Source organism: Monodelphis domestica, chromosome 2, assembly GCF_027887165.1.
Source record: "Monodelphis domestica isolate mMonDom1 chromosome 2, mMonDom1.pri, whole genome shotgun sequence".
Classification (NCBI taxonomy): Eukaryota; Metazoa; Chordata; class Mammalia; order Didelphimorphia; family Didelphidae; genus Monodelphis; species Monodelphis domestica.
Window position 1 is genome coordinate 56,127,093 of NC_077228.1, and position 22,868 is coordinate 56,149,960.

Genomic DNA, 22,868 nt, shown 5'->3' on the forward strand with positions numbered 1-22,868 from the left:
TGAGCAAAGCTCAATTATCCTGTTTTAGTTGTAGCTTTGATGCTAGTTGAAAGAGAATGAATAAGTCAGAAGGAAGATACTAGTTAGACCTACTCCATCTAGCTGTGTTGGCAAACCTAAAGCACAGGGGCCCAAGGGGGACTGCTCCCCTCTCCTTCTCCACGAGCACCTGAGGACATTTCTCCCATCACTAGCCCCTCTGCCCAGCAGCCCAATGGGAGTGCTTCTTCCCTCACCTTTCTGGGGAAAGCCGGAGAGGTTCACATGCTGTGTGAGGGTTGTAGTTTGGGCATTCAGTCTCTAAAAGGTTCACCATCATTGCCCTATAGAAACTTGAATACATTGTACCCTATCTTCTGTCTCAGTTGTTGTAATGTTCCTCTTGGGCTGGAGTACAAACCTGAAGTAGCCTTCCTCATTCCCCTTTTCTGTTTGCTTCTGCCCTGTCTAGCTGTATGTCGCTATCCTTTGGGCACATCAGGAGGCCACATTCCAGATGAAGACATTACAGCTTCCAGTCAGTGGTCAGAATCCACAGCTGCCAAATATGGAAGGTGAGGACAAGAACACATTGAGGGGGTAGTCTCTGGGGTCTATGCCGACATTACCCAGAGGCAGTGATGGGAAAAGGGCAGTCAATAGGCCTATTCTATGGTATCTAGTTTCAGGGAGTAGATGGGATATTCAGCATTGTGGGCTGGACCTAGGAGGGGTGCTGCTCAGCATCACCAGTTGACACAGCAAATGAATTCCTTGGTATCTATTTTGTCTTACATCCATCATCCTCACATAAGCTCTGGGAGCCCAGAGGGGAGTCTGAGCTTCTGTGACGGGAAACAACCAGGCTGGGCAAGCAGGCTGTTGTTTATACAGACAGGCAGGCAGGCAGACATCTGGAGATCTGAATCCTGTTCCTGGCATCTTGCAATGAGTGGTTATGTGACAACACTCCCATCAACCCCCACCCTATCCCTAACCCCCTTAACATTTAGCTTTAAGTTCCTTCTCACTAAAAAAGATAAAACCCTCACTTTGGAGGATATGCAAAGCCATCTTATTATGAAAGGCAGAAAAAAATTAACTAAACCACAAAGATTTCTGACAAGATCATCTTACCCCACAAGGGAAGCAGTCAGTTTTATTCCTAAACTTATGCAGTGACTGTCTTAATGGGAAAATTTCAGGATCATTAGGAAATGATCACATGAGATCATCTTGCACCTACTGAGTAAGTCTTGAGTTCTACCATATTAGAGGATCACTCTTTTTGTTTAAGCCAAGGATTCTTAACCTTTTCTCTATCATAAATCTCTTTGGCCATCTAGGAACCTCTTCTCAAAATATTGGTTTCAAAGGAATGAAATTAAATCCCAAGGATCACAAAGGAAACCAATTATATAGGAATATTTTTAAAATAGCAAATAGCAAAATATTTTTAAAAACAAGTTCACAGATCCACAGTTAAGAATCCCCCTTTAAGGTGCTTAACTTTCTTAAAATACAATCTTCTCATATCTAAGAAGTAAAATTCTCCATTGATCTTATCACTTACAATGAATGAGAAAGGATGAAAGAAAATGAGAATGGAATAGAAGGGGATCTGACCTCCATAAAAGGAGAAAAGGAATAATTAGGGGCATGAAGGACCCATAATGGAGAGCTTGAGGGTAGAAATCTGTATACAGAAGGCTCACTTCCACACTATTTCACAATTCACAATTGCTGAGAGCTGGCCCCGACTAGAGAAAATAAAATGAAATCGACATTCTTTAGTACTTTCCTAGGTCATATGGGCCAATGGATCTTTGCCAGTCTGCCAAGCCTACCATACCACACCCACTGTAAAGAACACTCAGCGTGGCATTGGAGCATGACTAGCCCAGCCTCATTAAGCTCAAGCTGGAAGGCTAAGAGCTGAAAACGCCCAGTAGGGGGAGGAAGTGGGGCAGGGATAGAAGGGTGGGCATAAGGGAAGAGATCTTATTTCCTTTTAGGTCTTTAAATTAGAATAGGAAACAAGAGCTCCATGTGATCTGTGTCCCTGGCTCCCTGGTTTGGACTATGTCTGGGTTGTGGGGGACCCTGGGGGAAGGGAACCAGCCATATGCGGATATGTGGTGGCGGTCAGACAGGCTCCTCCTGTGGGTTCCATGCTGGGATCCCAGACCATGCTCTGCCCCAGGGACTGGGTAGCTTTCCACTGTGGCTGATACAGGCAGCATGTGGTTTGATGGTTGTCCACCCCCTTCCCATTCTCTACTTCTTCCCATTGCCCTAGGCTGGACTCTGAAGAAGGGGATGGAGCTTGGTGCCCAGAGATCCCAGTGGAACCCGATGATCTGAAGGAGTTTCTACAGATCGACCTACGCAATCTGCATTTTATCACCCTTGTGGGAACCCAGGGACGCCATGCAGGGGGCCATGGCAATGAGTTTGCTCCTATGTACAAGATTAATTATAGCAGAGATGGCACCCGCTGGATCTCTTGGAGGAACAGGCATGGAAAACAGGTAGAGAGAATGATGCCCCAACAAGGGACAGAAAGCCTCGGCTGGGGGAAGGAAGTATCTACCTTCTGATAGAATTTGCAGGAGGATTTCTGTGATGGGAAGGCTGTCTTTGGGGAGTCTGGGGCAAAACATTTCCAAGCATGAGTCGTGATTACTGCCTACAAAATGAAAAGCAAATGAATCCTCAGATAGTCATAGCCATCAAAGGGGAGGTCCTGGCTGAATGTGCGTTCCCTCTCTACCAGCCTTCTTTTGTTTCCTCAGGTGCTGGATGGAAATAGCAACCCCTATGACATTGTCCTCAAGGACCTGGAACCCCCCATTGTCGCCAGATTCGTCCGCTTCATTCCCGTCACTGACCACTCCATGAATGTCTGCATGAGGGTGGAGCTCTATGGTTGTGTCTGGCTAGGTAGAAATTGGGAAGGGCTGGAGTTGGGATGGGAAAGGCGGAAGGAGTTGGGTGATGGAGCACCTGGGATCCCTTCTTCTGGGGGCCTCCATCTAACTTACAAAGAGATAAGAGGTCCTTTTAGTGGAGTCCCTTAGCCACCTACTCTCCTAGAATTTGGGTAAAAAGCACAAGCATAGTATTATCGGAGGTCATTCCAAATGGCTTCCAAAGTAAGCTGTCACTGACCTTAACACTCCCCCACTGCCCCAACTTTATGCAACTGAGGTTGAAGGAGATTAAGCTACTTGCTCAGTAATACAGTTCCTAAGTATTCAGGGCAAGATTTAAACTCAGGTCTTCCTGGCTTCAAGTCCAGAACTGTATTCACTATACTACCTAGCTTCCAATTAATCAATATCTACCTTTAAGATTTGCAAAGAGCTTTGTGTATGTTGTCTCCATGAAGCATTTATTATGTTTCTGCTAAATTCCAGACCCTAAGGAAACAAAGATAAAAATAAAACAGCCCCGGCCCTCAAGGAACATCTGTTCTATTAGAGGAACAAGATATACAGAGAAAGAATTTAAATATACAGCATGATGAAAGGTCATTAGATTGGGGGGGGGGGAGTGTCGCTATTTAATAATTGGGCTCCAGATGTTTGCTCCTTACATGCTGGGGAATCTGGAATGATGAAGATTCAAAGAACCTGAGTGAACTAGGAAGGGACTGTAAGGATTCTGATTTCTCCAGGGTGAGAATAGGAAAGGATGACTAATGTCTAGAGACACACCTGGCCCCCAAGCTCTTTAGGTGGCCTTCAAGGCTGAGGGGTATAATCACTCAATAATCCTCCGGGGACTCGGTAACATTTAGCATTTATATAGCACTCTAATAATAATGATAATGATAGCTAGCACTTCTACAGCATCCATCCTGTGCTAGGAACTCTGCTAAGTGTTTTACAAATATTAGCTCATTTGATCCTAACATCATTCCTAGGAGCTATTGTCTCCATTTTTTAGATGAACAAATGAAGTTAAGTGACTTGCCCAGGGCCACACTGCTAGTAAATGTCTGAGGCTGGGTTGAACTCAGATCTTGCCAACTTTCTGACCACTGCCCTCCCCACTGACCTTAACACTCCCCCACTGCCCCAACTTTATGCAACTGAGGTTAAAGGAGATTAAGCTACTTGCTCAGTAATACCCTATACCCTAATGCCCTAAGTATTCAGGGCAAGATTTAAACTCAGGTCTTCCTGGCTCTAAGTCCAGAACTGTATTCACTATACTACCTAGCTTCCAATTAATCAATATCTACCTTTAAGATTTGCAAAGAGCTTTGAGTATGTTGTCTCCATGAAGCATTTATTATGTGCCTGCTAAATTCCAGACCCTAGGGAAACAAAGATAAAAATAAAACAGCCCCTGCCCTCAAGGAACATCTGTTCTATTAGAGGAACAAGATATACAGAGAAAGAATTTAAATATACAGCATGATGAAAGGTCATTAGATTGGGGGGGGGGGAGTGTCGCTATTTAATAATTGGGCTCCAGATGTTTGCTCCTTACATGCTGGGGAATCTGGAATGATGAAGATTCAAAGAACCTGAGTGAACTAGGAAGGGACTGTAAGGATTCTGATTTCTCCAGGGTGAGAATAGGAAAGGATGACTAATGCACTCTCCCTCTTAATCAAAGCTACCCACCCCTCCTTTAGTTTACAAGAACCAGAGTCTTTAACTGTACTTTCCCTGGCACCTACTTTGAATGTATGTTAGCCTGAGGGGATGACCAAAATGCTGACATTTCACCCCTGAATCACACATCTTGGAAAATCATTAAAGCAAACTTCTGGCTCAGATTATGGGGGAAAAGGAAATTGGCTCCGGGATCCTGCTGCTCATCCTGAAATGCTTTCTATGTAGAGTCTGGGAAGGGAGCCTGCATCTGAGGGAATATACAGGCAAAGGGGGAGAGAAACTTTGATTTTGTACTTGACTCTGGATTGTGGAAGAATTAGTCAAACAGGATTTTGCCTTTTTTCCTGCCTGAAATGTCGCTTATTATTCATCAGAGGAAGAATGTAAGGACATCATGGCCCCAAATAGACTGTTTTTGCATCCTTACACAAGCTTAAAAATGGTGACTCATGAGAAGTTTTTTCCAGAGCTCAGTACTGACCCCTCTGTCCCCACCGAGGAATGTGCTGGCTCTGACTTTATTAGATGTAACTCTATGACCATTTTACCTGAGAATTTGATACTCCTCCCATCCCCAATCCTGTGAGCCCTTCTAAATTAGTACTATTCCTCCATGGGCAAAATGTATTGGGCATTCTTTGAACCTTTGATCAAGTATTTGGGAGAACGTGTTTGAGCCTCGATTGATTATACAAAAATGTACAGGAGAATAGAAAGTTTACTAGATGAAAACAGAAAATCAAGGTTCAGATACTACTTGACCCTCACCATTTATTAACTGTGTGACAGTGGGCAAGTTACAGGATTAGAGGATTTCGAAGTAGAAAACATAAGGAAACTCCATGCTTCCATTTTATAAGTTAGATAACTAAGGTTTAACTTAAAAGAAATGATGTGTTCAAGGTAAGGCAGTAAAAAAATAAAGCCCTAACTTTTCTCTGAGGTTCAGAGAAATAGTAATGCCTGTCCCACCTAAAGTGAATAAAAGTAGACAGTGAATTTTGTGAAAGCACTTTCTAAACACAAAGCCTAGTATAAATGTTAAGAGATGGATACTAGTATGAACTTTTTCCTCAAGGTAGTGATACCACTTTGTTTCCCTCAACAGATGGATTGGTGTCTTACAATGCTCCAGCTGGACAGCAATTTGTACTCCCTGGAGGTTCCATCATTTACCTGAATGATTCTGTCTATGATGGAGCTGTTGGGTACAGGTAAATTCCAGGGAACTTTGAAAAAAAAATGAGGCAATGACCAGATAGAAGCAAAGTTACAAGAACTGGGGATGTATCGATCAACTAGTATTAATTTTTATACTTATCTACATTTTATTGAGATATATAAAATATGGGCTTGCACTTTGGTTTTGAAATTCTATCCCCTTTTATTTTTTTAAATTTTTTTCAATATTTAATTTTCCCCAATTATACATAGACATTTTTAACATCAATTTTCTAAAATTTTGCATTCCAAATTCTCTCCTTTTCCCCTTCCCCTCTCTCCTCCCTGAGATGGTAAGCAATTTTATAGATTATACATACGACATTATGCAAACCATTTCCATATTGGTCATATTGTGAAAGATGACACATATTTTTTAAACAACCATGAAGAAAATATAGTGAAAATAGTGTGGTTTAATCAGCAATCAGACTCTATCAGTTCTTTCAGTCAATATTCATTGAATGTTCATTATGTACCTAACACTGTTCAAAGTGCCAAGTTATGTGTAGCTTTGATGTAGGGAAGAAATGGTAGGCTTTGAGTCAGGAGCCCTGGGTTTGACTCCTGGCTTTGACACTGATTACCTAGGTGAACATGAAGCTGAAGAAAGAGTCAAGATGGTGGAATGAAAAGTTGCAACTGCCAAGAGTTTCCCAAAATCTCTTCACCAGCAAACACATAAAATGTGCCACCCTGAGTTCTGAGCAGAAAAGTTATAGCAATTATTTTTCTAACCCAGAGAAACTTAGGAAAACCTCAGAAGGAGAGGTCAATAGCCATTGGGATTAGGACTGATTGTGGTACAATAGAAATGGTACCTCCAATGGGCTATGGTGGTATTGGCACTGGGTGCAGTCCTGCCCCCAGGGATGATGGGGAGGGGACTGAAAACTAGGCAGAAAGAGAACCTAGGAGTCCCCTGTACTAGCATAGGGTACAGGATAGAATGCCATTTGGCAGCTGTGTGTCCATTACCCAGTTCTGGGCACAATTTAAGGGCAGAGAGGAATACTTGAGGTCATGAGGAATCATGAGCTCTACCTGTGCAAAGACTAGAGTTCAGATCAGGAAGGTAATGAACAGACCTCCCTGTGGATCTTTGGATTTACTTTGGAAGCACCAAAAACTTAAGGGCCTCCAGAGTGAGCTATGAAGCAACAGAACAGAAGACATAAGCTCAGTTCAGTCATTTCCCTCTCTATCCTCACCTTCCATAGAGGTGAGCAGAGCTCAACTTTAATATAAAACCCAAAATTATGAAGCAGCCTGAAAAAATGAGCAAGCAGCAACAACAAAAAGAACCTGACCATAAAATGCTACAATGGCAACAGAGAATCTCAAGACACAAATTTAAGAAGAAGATAATGACTCGAAAACATCTATAAGCAAAGCCCCAAAGGGGGAAGAAATGCAGATTGGATACAATTTGAATAAGAATTCTCAGAAGAGTGAAAGAAAGAGAGAGAGAGACAGACAGACAGAAAGACAGAGAGAGAGAGAGAGAGAAAGAGAGAGAGAGAGAACAAAAAGATTATTTTAAAAACAAAATAAAGCCAGTAGAGAAAAAAATTGGGAAAAGAAATGAGTTATATAAGAAAATTATAAAAAGAGAATTAAGAACATGATAAAAGAGGTACAAAAAATTCTAGAGAAAATAAAAATTGGTCAAATGGTAAAAGAGATACAAGAAAGTACTAAAGAAAATAACTTCTTGGGGGCAGCTGGGTAGTTCAGTGGATTGAGAGCCAGGCCTAGAGAGGGGAGGTCCTAGGTTCAAATCTGGCCTCAGACACTTCCCAGCTGTGTGACCCTGGGAAAATCACTTGACCCCCATTGCCCAGCCCTTACTACTCTTCTGCCTTGGAGTCAATACACGGTATTGACTCCAAGTCGGAAGGTAAGGGTTTAAAAAAAAAGAAAAGAAAATAACTTCTTGAAAATTAGAATTGGTCATGTGGAAGCTAATGACTCTATGAGACAACAAGAAACAATAAAAATAAAGCCAAAAGACTGAAAAAAAATAGAAGAAAATGTAAAATATCTCAGGAAAAACAACTGACCTAGAAAATAGATCAAGGAGAAATAATTTAAGAATTATTGGTCTAACTGAAAGCCATTAACTTTTGAGACCATGAGCAAGGCATTTAGAACTCTCTGACCCCATTCCAAATTTAACTTTCAAAATATTTCAAGACAGATTTCATGATCCCTTGAGGCCTTCCCCTTTCCTGATTAAGTATCACCAGTTTCTTCAATCAGTATGCATGATTCTCTATTATTCAATTTATCCTCTTATGAATACTCTTCAGCTCATCAGTGTGGCTCTAAAAATCAGGCACAAAGAGTACCAAAGAACTATTACTTCCCTTGTATGCATAAGAGCAAATCAGCCTTTTGAACATAAATATGATGTTGACTCATATCACATTTGTAGTCCACTTCATTTTTTCAGACAAATTGATGGTTAACCAACTCTTTTCCATCCTATACTTGTGGAACTGATTTTTTTTCAACCCAAGGGAAGGACTTCACATATATCTATATTGTCTTTCATTTTTTAAAAGAAGATTTAGCCCAAGACTCTTACTTTCTGGTCAGCAAACTACTGTCTGTTTTGGCTAGTTTTGGTATGGTCTCATAAATGAAGAATTGTTTTTACTTTTTAAATAAAGTTTTACTGTGTCTTAAAATGTAAAAACCATTCTTAGTTCATGAGAAGCTCAAAAACAGGCTAGATTTGGCCTTCAGCCTATAATTTGCTGACCCCAGTTTATTAAGACCTTTTTGGGTCCTGACTATCATCTAACGTGGTGGCTGTCCTTTTACCAATTTTATGTTGGAAATTTATTGAGCATGTGTCAGTTTATTTTTGTTATTTCTAAGTTTTATTGCTGCTTTTTTATATTGTGATATTTTTTTCATGTTATATTCCTCTTCTGAATTTTTTTTTTGTTCAAGAAAAAATAATTAAGCAAAACTAAGAGATAAAAAGACCTTTACCATCAGAGGATGTAGCATTAAGAATGGCTTGTCTCCTGCCCCCTGACTATTGAGAAGAGGAAGAAAAGAGATCTGTTTAATTGTTTATCCTCTGGAACTAAAATTGGTCATTGTATTAATCTGAGTTAGGGTGATTTGTAGTGTTGTTCTACTTCATATTATTTAAATAATTTTGTAGATATTACAGATTCTGCTTATTTTGCTCTGTATCACACAAGGAGTGAGGCAAAGTGAAAGAGCTGAATTTGGAGTCAGAGGAACTGGAAGGTTCAAATCCCTGCCTAGTTCCCAACTTCCTATGCGATCTGAGCTCTTAATTCCCCTCCATTTAGGTTTCTTACCTGTAAAATTTAGGGGTTTGACCAAATGGCCTCCAAAGCCCCTTTCAGTTCTAATTTTATGATCTTATGAAAGCTTGTACAGTTTTCTCGTGTCACTGAGAATTCCTCCTATTTGTAATTTCTGATGGAATGGTTGGTGTGATACGTAATGGAATCCTTTGTTATTGTTTTTTTTTTCATAAGAAGCATTGCTAATTCTAGACAAGAAAATTAGCCATGAATGAACATTACAGGTTAATGTAGAATGGACCAGAATAAATGAAGACAGAAACTCAGAAAAGATTGAGAGGGGCAGATGTGGAAGGATGAATCTGAGTGTGGAGGAGAGAACAATATTTAGGAGCTCCCACCGGGATAGGGGTGGGCAGGAAGCCACTTAGTTGTCATCTCTGTATGATGCTTTGATGAGCCAACTCATCCAAAGCACTTCCTTTCCATTTACTGAGTCATTTTTCTTTACCACATTTGTGGGCTTTTCCCTGGCATCATTGTCTTCAATCATATGCAAGAGTAATCATATTCAAGTGTCCTAGGCTCAGAGAGAATCAGATTTAGGGTCTTATAAATTATTGCACTGATTTGATTCTGACCCAAGTGAAAAAGATTTTTAAATCATATTTTCACAAATTTTCCTTGGTGATCCATATGCAGGGTCTGAAATTGGAATGTATTCATTGTGAATGACATGTTATTCTCTTAGCGCTTTTCATTTGTGGTGTTCATGCTATTCCTTCTGTGAGTACAATGTTTAGAGACCGAAGAGGAAGGAGAAACTTGAAAATAAGAATTTAGTTTTCCTCTTCTTTTTCTGCCACTTTGATATCATCTTCTTTAAAAAAAGAAGGGGTGACCCAGTCTGTCCTAAACACCCCTATCCATAACAAATATGTATACGTCAGTGTATCCAGGCTATACATTTTTGGAATGAGTTTTCTTGATGTTCTGGTTGAATTTATTTATTTTAACCCTTATCTTTTGTCTCAGAATGGATACTAAGTATTGGTTCCAAGGTAGATGAGTAAGGCCAGGCAGCTGACTTTCAGTGACTTGCCCAAGATCACACAGCTAGGATGTGTCTGAGGCCAGATTTGAAACCAGCTCCCATCTCTAAGAGGTCATCTGCTTAGCTACTTAGCTGTCTCTCTGGTTGAATTTAGATATGACTTGTTAAAAAAAATTCAAAACTAAGCAGACATTTCCCAGCGCCAATATGAGGTGTCACAAAGCCAAACACTTCATCTCACAATAAAGGGTTAGAATCACTCTTCCAGAAATCTATTGACTGAGAATTGCATAGGCTTCTGATTTAATAATGGCAGTTTTGCATTCATTCAACAAGCATTTATTAAACATCTACCACATACTAAACATTGTGCTAGGTGAAGAGGGCACAAGGCTTTTCCCTTTTAGTTCTTATAGATTAGACCTAAGGGCACAGGGAGCTGGTGTGTGAGTGCATTAGGGAGTGGGAGGGGGAGGAAGAGAGGAAAGAAATCTAGGGGAAAAGGGAAAAGCCATCTGCTTCAACATTGACACACTGAGAAATTATATCTGATGGGAAAATGTAGCAACAGCATCACCAAGAGCAGCCGGAGGCTGTTGAAAATGGGGTAATAGGTCTTACACATCCGAATATGACCCTGAATCATCAAAAAGACCAAATAATACTTCCTGTATGCTGCTTAAAGGACAAGGAAGTATATAGACCAGCTGAGAACGATTTCTACCTAAAGCCACCTATGCCCAGTGTCCCCTGAGAGTCCTCTTTCAGGAAGCAAGCTCAGCCAGAACAATACATAGAGATACCATTGGACCAAATCTGACTTACAGCTTTTTCAGCACTTGCTCCCTCAAGTCTGATATTTGGACATCATGTAGGGTTGGGGATTAGAGTAGCACGTACTTTGAAACCCAATCCACATGTACACCTGTGAATGCTCCCTGACCCACTGCAATGATGGCACATGATGAGGGTATTAAAGACCAAGGGTACAGGCGCCACTAGAAACCTTATTGATCCACCTTCCTTAGACTCTCCATCAACTCGCTCCAGTCTCTTGTAGTACCAAGTACTAAATTCATAGCAGTAGTGGATCACAAATCTAGAGACGGTAAACCCCCATTTTACAGAAGAAGAAATTGAGGGCAAAGAAGATGAGTGTTCAAAGTGATTTCTCTAAGGTCACCCAGGTAGCAAGCATCAGAGACTATATCTGAACACTTGTATCCACTGTTCCCAACCACAACCAGTTTCCGCACCTCCCAAAGCATTCATATCAGCTCCCCTTTTACCATGAATTTGCCACTTCCCAAGATAGCAGTGGAAGGATTTTTTTTGTATGAGCATAACCATAACCATAAAACCATAAAACAATACCTATGTTCATCTCTCTGTGTGTTGACCTTACAGTGCCTTAACTTCGTAAGAGTTAAATTTTTGAAAGAAATGTTCTGCTTGAAAGGGCAAGCTTTATTTATCTGGAAAATTCAATTATCTGGAATGCCTCCATATCCAACAAATATATGACTCATTATTGTAAAAACAAGTTCTTTTTTTAAACGTTCTTGAGAAATTTACAACTCTCAACTCTCCATTCTTGAGATTATTGGAGAAACTTTGTTGTGTTATAATATTTGTGTGAGGAATGATTCAATGAATGTGGTATTAACTCCAGGCTCTCCTCTCTTTTTCCCCTACTCTCTTGGGCTGGCCAGCATGACAGAAGGTCTGGGACAACTGACAGATGGGGTCTCTGGCTTGGATGACTTCACCCAGACCCATGAGTACCACGTTTGGCCTGGTTATGATTATGTGGGCTGGAGGAATGAAAGTGCCATCAATGGTTACATTGAGATCATGTTTGAATTTGACCGGATTAGGAATTTCACCACCATGAAGGTCAGTGGCCATTGGACTTTGGGGGAGCTTTTCCAAGAGGGTTGAGAAATGGCCCTAGACCCTAAAGGGATGAGGAAGAAATGGAATAGATTCCTATCTGACTGAGATTATTTTGAGTAAATATAAACTATTTTTCTAAACTAATGAAGAAGAGAAGGCAGAAAGAGAGGAGCTAATCCCATTCATGGGATGGGTGGAAAATGGAGCGGCATCTTGACACAAAGGGCACTCTGACTAACTGGGATTTATTTTAGAGAGATAGGAGGTAAAACAGGAAAAAATACATTGGATTTGGAATCATAAGTCAAATTTATATCCTCACTTTAAAACTCATTTTGTTGTGAGCATTTTAGGATCACATGATCGAATACTTGGAGCTAAAAAGGGCTTTAAAAAATTCAGTCCAAGTCTTTCATTTGACAAATGAAGAAACTGAGGCCCACAGAGGTTGTGACCTGCCCACAGTCACAAATCCAGCCAGGGTTTGATGCTTCAATTCCTGGCTTAAAATCCACTGTGACTGAAACTCACAGCACCTTCATCGTTCTAAATCTATACCTCAAAGATTCTACATGTTTCACCCATCTTCCTTGCTCCAGATGTTGAACTTTTCCCAACTGGAATATTCTCTGTCTCTGTCTCTCCCTCTGTCTCTCTCTGTCTCTCTATCTCTCTGTCTCTCTCTCTGTGTCTCTCTCCTTCTCTGTCTCTATTTCTGTTTCTCTCTCACAGACACACAGTATATTTATGTATTTTCTCTTTGCTTCTGTCTGTCTCTCTGCCTCTGTCCATCTCTTTTTCTTTCACCCCCTCTGCCCTTCTTTACTTTTCTTTAGCTTTTGATATTGTTGATCCTTTCTTTTTCTTTAGTTTCTATGACATATCCCTCTCTGGGTTTCCTACCTGTGGGATTACTCCTTTTTAGTGTGTCATGCATGCAAGACAGAAAGTGAGGGACCTCATCTGCCAACCAAGGTGAACATTCCAAACAGAATGTTCCCAGGAAAGACAGTTGGAGTCGAGCCAGGCTGAAGAGGGAAGAAGCTCTGAACTGGACCTCTGTTAGCTTCTGTCCTGGGCTGAAGGACCCTTGGGGAGCTTCTGGAACTAGGCTGAGAAGAAATTAACTTTTGTTGGTAGCTTAGAGTATGAAGAACTGATGGTATATTTGAGATCTGAGTTTGAAGGAAGAAGAAAGAAGATTAAACAGTTGTCCTTCATCTCCCTGACAGACTTTTGTGTCACAGTTGTGACAGGACTGACATTTCCCAAAATCCTCCTAACCCTCCTTATAGACTAGGAACAATCCTATCCCTCTTATCTCATCTTCCATCCTGTCCTATATTTCCCAATAAACCTCCTTACCTGAGAAAGAGAACAAGAGTATCTTCTCTAAACCTCACAATTCACCTTTGAGTTACATAGAAAAGTGGCTGACTAACAGGGGGGGGGGGAGGAGAAGGGAGGAAGGAGGGTATGGGTGGAAAACTGGGAGGTGAAGGGTGGAGGGTAGGAAATATCTTGATTTATTAGCCATCAGTAGTGATCAATAGGCAACCCCAGAGTATCCCCTCTAGTAGTATCTCTCTATCTCTCAGAAATATCTCTCTCCATTATAACTAGGTACCCTGAGGTTTCCCCTAGTAGCTCTCTAGTTAAGCCAAAGTATCTTAATTATTACAATTAGAAATATCTCCTCAGATTATCTTTTTATTACATTAGTTACCTATTCTAATTCAGCATCTCTTTCCTTTTTATTTAGCCTGAGTGCCCCTCAAAGATCTATCCTTATTTCTCTTCTCTTCTTATACTGTCATTTATTCTTGTGGAGGAATCAAAAAGAACTATTATTTCTACATAGATGACTCCCAAATCTGTAAATCCAGCACTGATTACTCACCTGGGGGCAGTTAGATGGCACCATAGTGCATGGAGCACTGATCCTGGAGTCAGGAACTCATAAGTTCAAATCTTACCCCAGACACTTGGCTACCTATGTGTTCCTGGGCAAGTCACTTAACCTCTGTTTGTCTCAGTTTCTCCATCTGTTTTTTAAAAATGAGAATAATAATAGTGCCTAGTGGAATTGTTGTGAATTTCAAATAAGATGATATTTGTAGAGCATTTATTACAGTACCTGGCACACAGTAGGAATTATATAATATTAGTTGTTATTATTATTATCCTGAATGCTAGTCCTGCATCTTCAAAGGTTTGCTAGGCATTTCTACTTAGATGTCTGAAATTCAGAACATTTAATACATAACTTACATCTTCTCTAAATGGTGCCTCTCTTTCAAACTTGTCTTTTTCTGTTAAGTACACAACTGTCAAACCTTGATCAATTCTCCCACAGATTCTTGAAATAACTTCCTCATAGGTCTTGCAATTATCCCTACTCTTTCCAATTCATCCTTCACAGAGCTCCCAAAATAATCTTCTTTAGCAGGTCTGATTTTATTACTTAAAATTCAAACACCTTCAGGTGCTCCCTATTGCCCTGAGTATAAAATTAAATATCTTTAGTCTAGCGTTAATGATCCTCTATAATCTGTCTCAAATCTACCTTTTTGGCCTGATTCCATGTTATTCTCTCTCGTGCATTCAGAGGTGAGCTGGAGCCAATTTGTACCAGTTTTTGACTGTTAAAATTTCAGTGTGAGCACTTACACTTTAAAAATTGGCAAACACAACAGACAAATCAGGACTTGATTTATTATTTTGTTGATTGCCTAGACTCAAGAAAGTGATGGAAAAATATTAATATCAATTAAACTTAAAATATGTTTTATGTGCACTTTTCCCAGAAAGTCAGTTGCACTACACATTCTAGCTCAATTAGACCACAAGCTGTTCCCTTACCTCAGTCTGCCATCTTTGGCCACCATGCACCCACCCAAAGCATCTTCATGCCAGCAATGTGCCATTTCCAACTTATCTTTACCTTTCAAAATCCTGGCCTTTAAGGTGAAGCTCAGATACAACCTCCTTCATGAAGCCTTTACTTTCTCACTGATCACTGCCCTCTCCCCCAGCTCTCTCTCTCCTTGATTTTATCCAACATCATTATTTTCCTGATTAATCTCTCTCCAGCTTCCCACTACTCAGTAACATCTCTCTAATTACCCATGTACTTGTTGAATACCCCTAGTTAAAATGTAATTTCTTAAGATCAGGCACCAATTCATCTTTCTCTCTGAGTCTCAAGTACTTGGGTGCCAAAGCCATTTATTGTAGAATTATTGAAATATCTTTTAAATATTGAAGTTAAAAGAGATATTAGATAGATATCATCTAGTCCAATTTTTTTTTTGTGAGCATATGAAGGTTTAGTATGGCCTCTATTTATTTAGGAGTACTTTGAAAGACAAAACCCATTAAAAAGGTTCACAGAAGTATCAAGCCAGTTGTTTAACAGATGACCCAACGGGACTGGAGAATTTAAATGACTTTGGAAATATGTTTCTTTAAAAATTCATCATGATACTTTATACACTGCCTCATATTGTAAACATACTTTTTTTTTTCTATAATGGTTTTAGAGTTTATAAGAACCTTTTCTCACAACAAGACTGGGAAATAAGTAGCACAAGTATTGCCACAATTTTAAAGCTGAGGAAACAGGTCAGAGAGATTCACAATGATTTGCCCAGGGACACAGAGAGGGGACAGGATCTGAACCCAGGCAACCTTTTCTACCTTCAAATCCAGTGTTAATCCCTTTAAACCACTCATTAAGGGCCATATGGTGTGACTATGTGCAAATGACCAGATGAGGGCCTGTCCAAGTGCTGAGAACTAGTATCTTCCAGAAAGTAGTGAAAGACCCAGCAAATGTCTAGGATGAGTGTATACATATGTGAATGACATTCTAGGCTGTTTATTTGCATTCCAGAAAAATTCCTCAAAACATCTGTGGAAAAGATTATCACCTTCCCCACAGGCCACTTTTCTCATTCTACAGATTTCAAAACCATCTGAGAAGATTATTGTAGCTGTGAATGGTATCTTTCGATTTTCTTTCGCTCTTTTAAAGCTTTGTCCCATTAACTCATGCTCAGTAAATGAAAGCAGCCGATTTTTCCCAACAAAGGTGTTAATGCATGCTTTCATCAATGGAACAGCTGGAGAAAAACCAAAAGGAAACTAGAAAACTTGGTAATAGCATAGATCTAGCCCCTACAGGGATCTATCTAACTCTTTCATTTTAGATAGGAGGAAACTGAGGTCTAGGCAGATTCATTGATTGTCTAAGGACATGTAAGTAATTAATGTCAGAAGTAGGACTGGAACCAAAGTCCTCTGACTCCACTTGGTTTATTGGCTCTCTGAAGGAAGGAAGGAAAGACATTTTTTTAACTGCATCCTATGTGCCAGGTACTATGGAAGGTACTTTACAAATATTATCTCATTTGATCTTCACCACAGCTCTGGGAGGTGTTTTTGCTGTTATTTCGTCATGTCTGACTCTTTTGTGATCCCATTTGGGGTTTTCTTGGCAAAGAGACTGGAGTATTTTGTTATTTCTTTCTCCAGCTTATTTTCTAGATGAGGAACCGAGGCAAACCGGGGGTAGGAAACTGAGACAGAGGTGAAGTGGCACTAAGTGTGTGACCGTGGGAAAGTCATGTAACCTCTGTTTATCTTAATCCACTAGAGAAGGAAATGACAACCACTCCAGTATGTTCGTCAAGAAAACCCCATGGGTGGTATTGATGCAGTATTGTCCACGGGGACATGAAAGGTTTGACACAGCTGAACAGCCACAAAGGATCCATGTAACATACACTTACTTCCCTGGCCCAAAGGCTAGATAAGTTATTTTTTACCTTTGTACCCTTACTCTCGGGACTTTCCAGGACCCTTACGGGGGTTAAGGGCATCTAATTTCTTTGCAAAGGGCTCTTGCCACCACCAATGGTGTTGCTTCCCATTGTCATGGGGATCCCCTGAATTACTATTCCATTTAGCTGCTAATAGTCACATTAGTTTCTACACAGAAATATTTAGCCTGAAAGGGCATCATTACAAATATATAAACTTACTCCTTCAACATGCGAGAAGTATGGTCCCTCTCCTTCCCTGTGCCTCTTCAGTCTTTGGGGAAGGAAAGAATATTAGATTCATAGCTTAGCACAGTCCCCATAGAGCACAATCCCAGTTCCAAAGCCAGAAACCCTCTCCCATTCAAGGGCCAGGCATCCTGGCTTTTTAGGGCTTCCATGCAGGCTTGACTAGCAGTCACTCTCCCTGAAATCCTGGTTTCCAGGTCACTTGGGCTGGAATTGCTTTAGGGATCACCTCCAGTACCTCAAAATGAAGAAAGCAAACAAATATAATGGAAACAAATACCTTCAGGCCTGTTTTTTAGAGCCAGGATAAAAGTGAGAGTAGGAGGAAGGAAATCCTTCCCCTTTCACTGATTCAATTCATTTCTATAAGAGATCTGGAATCTTCACCCTCTGTATTTGGCAGATAAGAGCTGTCACCTCCCTTCCTCCCTCATCTCCTTCCCCCAAAAAAGGATGGTAGAAAAGGAACTGTCCTCTCAGTCTTGGGAGTTTCAAACACTCAGGCAGTCATGTGGTAGAGGATGTAGGTTTCCTTGTTACCTCAGCTAGATGTACAAGACCAGCCTGTGTTACATACAGGTGAGAGACCAGCTAGACCTAGTTCTGTCACCTCTTTTCAATAGTATAAAGAACTCTCAGTTTGGGGAGCTCCCTGTCTTTGCATTTCCCTACAGTCTTAGAGGATCACCCAAAGCACAAATGACTTGTATAAGGCAACAAAACCCATCCATGGTACATGGGAGAGCTGGATCTCAGGTCTTCCTGGCTCCAAGGTTGGCTCTCCAGGAATGAGTGAGACAAATTCGATGGAGAGAGCATTGAAGAAGAAAAAGATGACTTTGACTAATGTAGGGAAGAGACAAGGTCAGGAAAGAGTCAATGGAGGAAGCAAGGGCTAAGTTGGAACTTAAGGGATTGGAGAGGTGTCACCAGATGAAGAGGGGAAGAGTACCCATTTCAGTCATAGAAGACAGGTCACCAAAATGGCAAAGGTAGAAGATAGCAAAGTCAGAGATAGGAAAAGGTATGGTAAGAGTAGTTCAAGATAGCAGGAATATTGATTATGTGAAGGGGAATGGGACAAGACGACCCTAAAGAGGTAGGATGAAGTCAAACTTTTGAGGACCTTGAATGCCAGGAACACCAGTAGCCACTGAAAAAGGAGCAGCTCAACACTTTTGAGTGGAAGAGTACATTAGGAAAATTGCTTTGGTTGTGGTAAGAAAGGTTATCTTGGAGGCAAGAAGACTACTTAGGAAATGATGACAATAGTCTTTGTGAAAACAGAAGAAGGCCTGAACATCAAGCTTGTTATACTAGCTATTTGATGGAACTTTGCTACTAGTCCTCTGGGGATCTTTATTTGGTTACCATTTTGTAGGCAATCTATTTCTATGTATCCATCACTATTCTTAGAAATCATCTGATTTTCCAGTTGGAAAGGAACCTAGAGATAATTTGTTTCCCTTTTCTCCACCTTATTTTCCAGAGGAATGAACTAAGTGTGAGAGAGATGAAGAGTAAAAAACTGTGATAGTTAGTAGATGAGTTGAGATTTGAATCAGTCTCCTGATTCCAAATCTGGTGTTCATTCCTTTGTTCCAGTGTTCCAGATGGCTCAATGGATAGTGTGGCAGGCCTGATCAGGAAGGCTCATGTTCATGAGTTCAAATATGGCTTCAGATACTGACTATCTGGGTGACCCTGGGCAAGACCCTTAACTCTGTTTGCCTCAGTTTCCTCATGTGTAAAATGAACTGGAGAAGGAAATGGCAAACTACTTTAATATCTTTGCTAAGAAAATGCCACATGGGGTCATGAAGAGTCCAATATGACTGAAACAACTACACAATAAAGCATCTTGCTGCCAGGTATACAAATACAAAAGCATGATAGCCCTTGCCCTAATGGAGGAGATAATACATTTTGGGGAGTGGTGGCGAGGAGTGGTGAAAGGATTGACTGCCCTATTTTCTCCATCACCATCTCTGTGACTTCCCAGATTATACATAGCACTTTCCCTTTTTCAGTCTTCCATATCTCTCCAAGATATAATCCAAGATTAACAGGATTATTTTTAAGGTTCTTGTAAGGGAGAATTGATAAGATAAAATGGACCATGTTCATGTGGATTCTGCATTGGGAGAAAATCTTTAAGTGTTCTAGGGTGATAGCCAGGCATTGATTCCCCAAGCCGTCAGATATAAATTATAATGGACATACTCACCCATGGATCTCCCTCCTCCTTGCCAGGTTCACTGCAACAACATGTTTGCTAAGGGGGTGAAGATCTTTAAAGAGGTTCATTGCTACTTCCGTTCGGAGTCCAATGAATGGGAACCCAATGCTGTCTCCTTCCTACCAGTCCTGGATGATGTCAACCCTAGCGCTCGCTTTGTCACAGTGCCCCTTCTTCACCGAATGGCCAGTGCCATCAAGTGCCAATTCCATTTTGCTGATACCTGGATGATGTTCAGTGAGATCACCTTTCAATCAGGTACCCATTTGAAGAAGAGAGACATATTGAAGGGAGGAGGGTGGAAAAGGAAAAGGATGGTGATGGGCACATCACAGGATTTGGGGGCTCCGGGCTGATGGGCAGCTCAGGGTGGTGAATTTAAAAGACTTTTTCTGATCAATGGATCTAGAGAATGTGAAAGCAGAGAATTATAGTAAATATTCTCTGGCTACCAAGTGGCCAGAGAGAATGTAACCCATCAGTGAACCAAAGATGAGTCAGCATATGTAACCCATTTATGCAATGGTATGCTGGTAAATGTTTAACAACCAGTTCATCAGAGGGAAAAAATGTATGCATGACACCCTTTCAAGTTTAATCTTCATTATTAACATTTTCTCCTTCATTTAATCTTAAAATTTAAAAATCAACAAAAAATCAAGCCCAATTTTGTAGCATTTGCTATTTCCAAACTGTAAATGCTCACACTGACAATTTAAAAATTGACTCTTCTGAATCAAATCATTCTGGTTTTGGTACATCCCTAGGATTATTATACCTTTTTTTCTGTCTCCTCCTCCTCATCATCATTATTATCATCAACAATAACAACAACAAATATTTATTAACCACCATCTATGACGAGGCACTGAAAAATCAAAAGAAATATGAAATATGGTCATTATTTATGTATAATCTAATGAAGAGCAAAAGACATCTAATTACCAATTAGTTATTAAATGCCTACTACATGCAAGGCACTATTCTATTTGGTGGGTTTGCAAAGATGAAAGCAAAATAATTCCTCCTCTTTTTCATTCTATATTAAAATATATACTAAGTACCCAATGAACCATAAGAGTTAAGAGGAGGAAGAGATCACAGTGAACTGGACTATCAAAAAAGGTTCTTCAGGATTTGGATAAGAAAAATAAAATATGATCGGGACATATGATCGGGACTCAGCCACTGGTGGGAATGACCAGATGAGGATGGCTTGGACTTAGAGACCAGACAGATCTATAGATTCAGTGCAGGTGACTGGCAGGGGTTGCACAGTAAGGAATCATTTTCCCAAATGAGAATCCACTCTATAATGTATGCAGCTTATTGTTATACAGTCTTCCACTAAAAGGCAATGGATACGTCCCATGGCAGCTTCTTCCACCATCAGATCACACTTACTATGAGTAAACTTTTCCTTGGATAAAATGTAAATCTTTTCAATTGCTACTCTTGGCTCAAAATTCTGCCCTCAGCACAGAAAAAAAATCTAGTAACTTTTCCAAACAACGGTTCTTCAATACTTGAAGATAACACAGTCGTGTCTCCATTAAACCTTTTCTTCTCCAGGTATAACATACTTCTTTGATATCATCTTTTTTCCTTTTTAAAATGTTTTACTGTAGCTTAATTTCTTTTGCTAAATATTTCCCATATTTCCAATTATCTTTTTAAAAAATGTTAACATTCTTTTAAAAATGTTGAGTTCCAGATTTTCTCCTTCCCTCTAGTTCCCCCAACTCACTGTAAAGGCAAGCAATAAGATATCAGTTAAACAGATGAAATCATGTAAATCATATTTCCATGTTAGCCATTTGAAAGAAAAGAAAATCAAGAAAATAAAGTGAAAAAATATTCTTCAATCTGCACTCAGACTTAATCCTTTCTCTCACTGGAGGTAGATAGCTTTGTTGTTGTTAACATAAGTCCTCCTTTGAAATTTGACATAATCTTTAGGTCTTTTTCCATCTTACCTGACATCTTGTGAGTGCCCTTAATTGTTAAAATCCTTGGTAAAATGTGGTGTTTAAATATGATCTGATGATGCTTGGCTAAGGCAAGATTGTCACTTCCTGAATAATCGTAGATGCTGTGTTTCTCATTATAGTCTAAGATTAACTTTCTTAGGTAAACATATCCAATTATTGAATCAAACTGAACTTTTGATCAAATGGAAGTTCTAGAGTTTTTCGTATAAATTACTATATGAAGGATTCCAAAAGTCTTACTGCAGTTTTAAGCTAGTCAGTTTCTTATCAATGGGCAGAGGACCATGAACGTGGAGAGCGACATGGTTAGTCTCTGATAAATAAGTGACCAGAGGAGATGTAACACAATGATTGAATTAAATTGTCTTAGATTCAGCCTAATGTTCCAGCCCATTGGCTATATTACATGTTTAATCACAGCTTTGCATTGTTTGCAAACTTACTCAACAAATCACCTATTTCATTATCCATGTCATTGATAAAATTGCTTAATAGGCTGGGGTTAGGCACAGATCTCAGGAGCCTTTTTACTAATGTCAAATTGCCAAAATGTCTTTGAAACATTAATGACTACTCTTTGAGCCCAGTTCCTTAATCAGACCTTAATTTTCCTAAAATGGTAGTATAATTGTCCAACCTGAACCTATTTATCTTTTCTACTATAATAACAGGAGACACTTTATCAAATGCTCTGCTAAAATTACATCAACTATACTGATAGAATTCCCCTAATCTATAAATGGGTAACGAGGTGGTACAGTGAACACAGTATTAGGGATGAGTCAGCAAGACTCACTTTTCTGAATTCCAATCTAGCCTCAGATGTGTGACCTGGGCAAGACACTTAGCTCTATTTGCCTCAGTTTTGTCATCTATAAAACAATCTGTAGAAGGAAATGGCAAACAACTTCAGTATATTTTGTCCAACAAAACCTCAATGGGGTCATGAAGGGTTGAACATGACTGAACAACAACAATATATCAATAAAAATAAAAAAAAAAGCAAAAATAAAAACCTATCCTAAAAAGCAAATGAGGTTAACACTGCATGACCTTTTTTTGATGGTAACATGCTGACTTTGTGATCAACTTTTTTTGTAGACAATTTTCTTTTTTGTAATTGGATTTATTTTTTTATTTGAAATTTTTTATTTAATTCATTCATTAATTATATTTTTCCATGGTTACATGATTCATGTTCTTTCCTTTCCCTCCTCCACCCCACTCACATAGCCAATGAGCAACTCCTCTGGGTTTTACATGTGCCTAGACAATTTTCTAGACAAGATGAGCTTTAGAATTTTTCTAGGAGTCAAAATTCTTGGAATACAGTTTCCAAGCTTTACTTTCCCTCTACTTTTTTGTTTTCTAAAATTTGGACAATTTTCTTTTCATGTCCTGTGGTCTGAAGTTCTTGCTTTTCCTTAAAATGTGATGTTAAAAGGGAGTGGAAAAATTGGATTGGATGGGTTGGCCAACCAGGAGTGTCTCA

The 22,868-nt window shown here is 39.8% G+C and overlaps 1 protein-coding gene across 3 annotated transcripts in view; it reads left to right on the forward strand.

The window, feature by feature from the left end:
• The window catches only part of DDR2 (discoidin domain receptor tyrosine kinase 2), a 226,503-nt gene that overhangs the window by 172,909 nt on the left and 30,726 nt on the right, over positions 1 to 22,868 (forward strand). For all 3 annotated transcript variants that reach the window (XM_056815465.1, XM_056815466.1, XM_007480672.3), the window contains 6 exons: positions 452 to 554; positions 2,279 to 2,510; positions 2,775 to 2,922; positions 5,719 to 5,824; positions 11,891 to 12,074; positions 19,400 to 19,643. In XM_056815465.1, the coding sequence (XP_056671443.1) occupies positions 452 to 554; positions 2,279 to 2,510; positions 2,775 to 2,922; positions 5,719 to 5,824; positions 11,891 to 12,074; positions 19,400 to 19,643 (1,017 nt within the window). The remainder of the gene's footprint in view (positions 1 to 451; positions 555 to 2,278; positions 2,511 to 2,774; positions 2,923 to 5,718; positions 5,825 to 11,890; positions 12,075 to 19,399; positions 19,644 to 22,868) is intronic.